The sequence below is a fragment of the Solanum lycopersicum genome, chromosome 12 (genome assembly GCF_036512215.1).
Source record: "Solanum lycopersicum chromosome 12, SLM_r2.1".
In the NCBI taxonomy this organism is placed as follows: domain Eukaryota; kingdom Viridiplantae; phylum Streptophyta; class Magnoliopsida; order Solanales; family Solanaceae; genus Solanum; species Solanum lycopersicum.
In genome coordinates this window covers 9,334,713-9,342,047 of record NC_090811.1, presented here as the reverse complement: position 1 = coordinate 9,342,047, position 7,335 = coordinate 9,334,713, and the positions used below count along the sequence as shown (strand labels likewise).

At 37.9% G+C, this 7,335-nt stretch overlaps 1 protein-coding gene across 1 annotated transcript; it reads right to left on the bottom strand.

Moving 5' to 3' along the window:
• Positions 1-4,627: 4,627 nt before the first annotated feature.
• Positions 4,628-6,674, bottom strand: LOC138340199 (uncharacterized). Its single transcript, XM_069291892.1, has 5 exons — positions 6,127-6,674; positions 5,988-6,082; positions 5,597-5,769; positions 5,066-5,338; positions 4,628-4,900 (listed from the first exon to the last, which is right to left on the bottom strand). The coding sequence occupies exons 1-5, from the start codon at positions 6,672-6,674 to the stop codon at positions 4,628-4,630; spliced, it is 1,362 nt and encodes a 453-aa protein (XP_069147993.1).
• Positions 6,675-7,335: the final 661 nt, after the last annotated feature.

Here is a 7,335-nt window from a genome sequence, read left to right as displayed (position 1 = left end):
ACTTAAGGTCCGTAGGTTAGACGATGGTCCTTAGTCCTTGACCTTCAATCAATACTCCCTTCACCCTCTCTCTTGGAAGAGCTATGGATGACCAGCACGGTCCGTAGGTAGAAAATTTGCAGACAATTAAGGGAAAATGCAGTTGGGTCAACTTCAAATGGTCTTAAATATTAGAAAAAATAGCATTAGGTGTCCTATGGCCTACCCATCGATACATAATTAAATTATCTTTCCATAACCACCGACCTTGCTAAAATCAGACGTCCGAGTGAAAAGTTATGCCCATTGTAGTACAAGCCTTTCGAACAGGCCCAGTCGACGGACCCAACGAGGGCGTCGGTCAGACGACGGACCATTAGTCCTTGCCGTCGTTTGGACCGACAAAAACTTTCCCAAATGTTTTTTTGACCTTTCCCGCTTCATTTAAACCCTATGTTACGTCATTTTGACCCTCAGTCATCATATTTTAGTCAGTTTAAGCTTAGAAACATAATTAAAACATATCTAATTGATACGCTCAAACTTACTTCCCAAATAAGAAGTAAAGCGGTCGTGTCAAGTAAATAACCCAACTAATGAGGCTGCGATCGTTCCCACGAGGAAAATAGTTTAGACTTAACTTCAATCTATTATTATTATTATTTAGTCAATTATTTATTTAGAAAGCAAAAATGACAAAGGGGGGTTTTCTATTTCTAAATAAATGAAAATAACTAGCTAAATTAAAAAAGACAACTAACAACTTCAAATGTTGGAGTTTAATCAATTAATAAAAGTAACTAGGGTTTACGTGTTCTCCACAGGTTCATAACTTGATAATTCTAACTATAACAATTCTTTCCTAGTATCTTGCATGCAAACTTATAAGTTATGTATTTCTAAATCCTTGGTCCGGCATCTAGAAAATTTCACTCCGCACCTTGGTCCGGCTACATGTGTTGCTATACTAACCCTTACCTTTACCTCATATTAAGCATCATATTCGATATTTGACTAAGTTATTACCTCATACCAATTAATACTACCCTATTAGAGAGTATACACTTAATCTATGTTGATAATTCTTTTCCTATTATCTACCTCCTAGGTCCGGCAAGTAGCATTAAGGCGAGTTCTAACATTGGTCATCAGTTAAAAAGACTTCTAAGCAAAATAATTATCAATACATGCAAGACATTATTCTAGAATTGTTATTTTAGTTAGGTTTTACCTCATTATTCGCCTATGGTTCCCGCAACACTAGTTATGGAGTTTAATTACCCATGTCATAATCACAATATTCAAATATGTGATATATGAATTCATACACTTACTTCAATGAGAAAGAATAAAATCTAGAAGTTCACCTGATTAATCAACAAAAGTCACCAACAATCAATTACTGGAATTAATTGATGACTAAACATTCTCCAAAAGTGTAACAATAATCACCAATCTAATCCATAAAAGAAACTTAAATAATCAAGAGTCTAACAAAGAGTCTAAAAATAATCAAGAGTCTAACCACAAAAATGAGGTTTCTCAAACTATTTATAAAAAATAAAAACCTAATTAAATAAGGACTCTATTTGCTGGAAATCTGTCAAAACGCGGTTGGGTCGACGGACCTCGGATCGTCGTGGTCACAACGGGCCGTCATGGATTCCGTCATCCCATACTTGTGCAATTTCTTCTGCAGCTCTGTTTATTACCCTCGACGGCAGGTATGACGGATCGTCACAGGCACAATGGTCCGTTAAGGGTCTCCATTCCAAAAAACTTGAACTCTTGGAATTTGGGTACTGGGACTACTTCTCTGATCTTTATCACGAACCAGCAGGATGGACCGTCATGGCTACGACGGTCCGTCACACACTCCGTAACCCCACACTTTGTCAGAATTCCCCATTTTCTTTCTGCAGCTGCACTATGATGCCACCTATGGACCGTCATGAGCACGACGAACCATCACAAGCTCTGTAGGTGGTACTTTTCTGTATTTCTTTCTCAAAAACCTCCGGATTCATCATTTAGACAGATTTCCTGCAAATAAAGAGAAACTTCCATAAAAATTAGTACAAAAAGGATTTTGGACACACTAAACTTAAGGAAAAAGTATTAAAAATACCGTGAAACTACGGTATATCAACACCCTCAACTTAAAATCGTTGTTTGTCCTCAGGCGACGCACTATGACTCAATACAAAATCTTTGTACAATAGTATTCATGTTTTATCTTTCACAATCATTTGGCTATCAATCCTGATCACTCTCATCATGTTTGTGCATGCTATCACTATTAGGCTTGAATTATGTGGAATCACACCATGACACATACTCACCATGCACTAACACCTATCCTCTTCAATTTATCACCGAGGTGCTAATATTTCCGGTATTGCAACTAGTGTCCTCATTTCAAAACAAAATCCTCATTTTTCACACAATGATTTCAGTTTGAGTATAAGGATTACTTTTCAACACTCACTCTCATATCAAATTCACACTCATTCATACATATTTCTATAACCTTGCCCTTATATTCACTGCATTAAGTTTACTATACAACTCTTACGATAATGATAGGACTTTCTTATAGTGTAACATAGGCTCAAGGTCAGGTTGGGTATATTTAGGTATACTTTAGTGACTTTTTGCCCTGCTTGACATATCGGCTAAACATACCATTTTTTATCATTTTATTTTTCCTAGTTTCTCATATTCTTTCACCTTGCTATTTTCCCTTCTTTCTTCATTTGTGTAAGTGACTTTCTTCTGTTCTTGCTTGTATTTCTTGTATTTTTTTTCACTTTTCTTTCAACTGATTTTTGAGTCACTTTACTTTTGTTCTTTTTCTCTCTTTGATCTTTCAACCCCACTTTCTAGAGCATTCCTCATAATAGCCACCCTCAACTCATGGCTTTGCCATGTGTCAAAGTACACAATACCCAAAGTTGGGTCAGGGCCATAAAAAGGGTTTTTACTACATTAGCCACCCTCAACTTATGCTTTTTGTATAAGCTGAGGTGCACATGTCCAAGGAGGGACCAGGGCCAACACATAATTCTCAGAAAAGATTAGTTGGGGTGAGAAAAAAAGGTCTAGTTTAAGCTCAAATTGTTTGGATCAAAGAGGGATTAATTTCATTTGGTTTTCTTTTATTTAGGCTAAAAATGGGCTATATTGAACAAGGGCCTATGATCCTTTCCTAATTGTCTATTACAGCTTACTTTTAGCAGGACTAACCAGGCATGTTCTAGCTCAGTACAAATAGTGTACTATTCAAATCTTACTCACACTCACTTGACATCTCATTGCTCTACCAGATTATCAGACACCTAGCTCGAATTTTAGACTTAGGGTCATGCAGTGGTGTACCTCTATGTCATGCTTAGAGCCATACATTTCTCAATTACTATGCCTAGTCATGCATCATTTTCTATTTTATTAGGATATCACTTAGCTATCATGCTTCAAAATTAAACTATGTACACAAGATATAGACATGCCGGTTGAACAGAAAAAAATAAGCAGTCTCTTGGGGAAAAAGAACACAGGCAAGAAAACCCCAAAAGAGGATAGTGAATTGGGCTACTCAGACTTCACCCTAGCACTCACTTTCCATTTACACCACCCCCAACAAAAAGACATGCAATTGTCCCCAATGCATAAAAAATTGGAATACAAGAGTGGTAGGTGAAGCAAACCTGGGGCGCAAAGCAGTGACGATCAGCAAGCTGGTGGGTCCGGTTCCCTGGAATCCACTACCTCTTTAATCTGGACACCCTCAGTAGTGTCCACAACATCAATGTATTCGTCCATCGATGTATTCGTCAGTGACTGCTGCAGAGTGATTTTCTGCAGAATTTACTGGTGATGTGCCTGCAAAATTCATAAAGAAAGACAGAATGAATAAACTCAAATTATTACGAATAGGTCTTTCTAATGATAAATAAGTATGGACTCATTCGCTCATTAAAACCCATTAGTAGAAAATGCTACCATTACTAAAAAGAAAAACTATAAGTATTGGGTTGCCTCCCAACCAGCGCCTGACTTAACGTCGCGGCATGACTGAGGAAACTTGATTACTCATCCTTCATCAAGATGGTATGCCTTGATTCCTTTATTCGCCGACTTAGCTTGCCCAAAATAGGGTTTCATTCGTCGTCCATTTACCTTAAACTGCTCACCTTCCTTGGTTTTCAACTCAACTGCTTTATGAGGGATCAGTTGAGTAATCAAATAAGGGTCATTCCATTTGGACTTGAGCTTGTCCAGAAACCAACGCGACCTAGAATTTTATAAAATCACCAAATCCCCAACCATAAACTCTCGTTTTTTACTTTGTAGGTCATGGTGCTTCTTCATCTTTTTTTTGTGGGATATGGCAGATACTGATTAGATCTCACAACTCTACCTCTTAGACCTACAAATGTTGAAGGTCGCTTCTTCATTGTTCAAACGAAATTTCATCTGCCCCTTTTTCATATCAACTAAGGCTCTACCCGTAGCAAGGAATGGCCTCCAAGAATAATAGGCACTTCAAAATCGACTTTACAATCAAGATAAAAATATCTGTCGGAAATATGAACGACTCCACTTTTACTAGCGCATCGTGGAGTATTCTTATAGGACTTTCCATTGTTCAATCGTCCATTAGTAGCCGCATTGAAGTGGTCTTTGGGTCACCCAAACCCAACTTCTTGTACACTGAAAGGGGCATGAGATTTATGCTTGCCCCCAGATCACATAATGCTTTCGCAAAATGTAATGACCCGACTGTACAAGGAATAGTAAATGCACCCAGATCTTCTTTGTTTTGTACGAGATATCTTGTAGCAATAGCACTATAATGCTCCATTCTATCATCATCGTCGAAAGTGACTGATCTTTTCTTTGTAACCACATCTTTCATAAACTTGGAATAATCGGGCATTTATTCTAGAGTTTCTACGAAATGTACATTAATAGAAAGTTGCTTCCAACATTGTTATAAAACACCGATATTTACCATCCTCGGTCTTTTTCACTAATCTTTGAGGAAAGTGGGGGGTCTAGGCATGGGAATTATCTTTGTAGGCACTTCAGCATCTTTTCCAGTGTTATCTTCTACTTCACCACTACCCTCTAACACCTTATCATTATCTTTTGTCACATTTTCCTCCTTAGACGACATAGATGAGTCAAAGTTCTCCTTACCACCTTGAGAAGTGATTGCCATACTGTTTCCATCATTTTTTGGATTTTGGACAATGTTGCTACGAAGAGTTCCCGGTTGCCGTTTGTTCATAGTCGCAGATAATTGGGCCATTTGTAACTCAATATGCTTAATTGATATTGCATGTGTATCGAGTTTCTGCCCAATACACGCTAAATTACTCCTTAACTCTTTAATGTGCTCATCACTAGTATCGAACCTCCTTATCATTTTTTTGCAATATATCCTCAACTCGTGCCATACTATCTCCACCATCCCTAGGAGTAACTTCACGATTTTAAAGAGGGACATAAGGCCTATTCCTATCATTTCTGTTACCATAGTTACCCTTGTTGAAGTTGTTGTCGCGGTTGTAGTTTCCATCTCGGACATAATGACCCTTACTGTTATAGTTACCATAGATCCTACCTTGGTTCCCTTGACCTTAGCACCAATTCTCCTGATTTGAGCCTTTGGCACTCGGTCGAAAACCCTCGTCTGCTCATTTACTGCATAGTAATCCTCCGCAAAATAGCATTCATCATTAGCTGGTGGTGGTTTAGACAAGTAGTTAACTTCATTTATCTTTTCTGCACCCCCAGTGATATGTTTTAATACCATTCCAAGCTCAGTTCTCATCTCGCACATCTCTTCACGAATCTCATCTGTGGCTGGGTTGGGAGTGGATTGCACTGCGAAGGTGTTTCTCCAGTATCTGACTTCCTATTACTCCAAGCTTTATTATTTTGGGAGATTTTCTCTACCTTTTCAGCAATCTCAGCATAAGGACACTCCCCATATTAACCACCTGCTATCATATCCAACACCGCTTTATTATTATCATCATGTCCCCTATAGAAGTATTCCTTCAGTGACTCATCATCTATGCGGTGATTCGGGACGCTTCAAAAAACGAGGTGAATCTATCCCAAGAACTACTAACTGACTCTCGTGGTAGTGCCACAAAGTTGTTTACTCTGTCTTTGTGGTTTAGTTTCTTTGAGACCAAGTAGTAATGTGCTATGAAAATGTCCCTCAGGTTGTTCCAAGTGAAAATTGAGTTATAAGGGAGCTCAATGAACCAAATAGCAGCCTCTTCCGTTAGTGAGATATGAAATACTCTTAGCTCTATTACATCCAAATCCAAATCAAGCCTCCGTACACAACTTTTACACACTGCTCTTACCTTAGCTATATGGGCATGTGCGTTCTCACAAGGTAGCCCTGAAAATAAACCACTAGTAGTGAGCATTTCCATCAGACTACTAGTTACCACAAATGTGTGGCCTGGTGGTAGAGGGCGCAAGACAAGTGGCTCATAAGAGTCTGCTATATTATCATAGCCTCTGTAGTATTCTTGAGGGCGTGGAGCGGGATTTTGTCCCCTTTGTTGATTTTCACCCGGATCATTGGGTACTAACTGACCATGAAAATCAACCGGAGCTTGAATGTTCTTGTTTGGATCATCATCATTAATACCCAAGTTTCGATTCATATTGCGTAGTGTATGCTCTAATTCGTGATCGTAGGGAAACAAGGGTTCTCTTCCTCTCCGTGTATTTGGCATACAAAGAAGATGGTTCTTCAAGAATCGAAAACAATAAAGCAAAGTAAAATCAAGAAAATAACAACTAAATTATAATAATAAGTTTAAGTTAATCTAAAATCTACTTTCCCCGGCAGCGGTGCCAAAATTCGATACGCTCAAACTTACTTCTCAAATAAGAAGTCAAGAGGGCGTATAAAGTAAAGAACCCAACCAACGAGGTTTGGATCGTTCCCACGAGGAAAATAGTTCAAGCTTAACTTTAATCTATTATTACTATTACTTAATCAATTATTTGTTAGAAAACAAAAGAAAATAAAAGGGGGTTTTTTATTTCTAAATTAATGAAAGAGACTAACTAAATTAAAGTAACCAACTAAAAGAATCAAATCTTGGAGTTTAATCAATTAAAAAAAGTAACGAGGGTTTAGTATAAATACTCACTTCTTTTTAAATTTATGTTGCACTATTTAGTTTATTTAATAATCATTAGGAACTCAAAAATAATCAAAAAGTAAATGATAACCAAGACTGTAACGACCAGTTAAGGGTTTGAGCAGTAGAGTTTATTTCTGGTAAGAACTCTCTGGGTCGACGGATCCCCCCACGA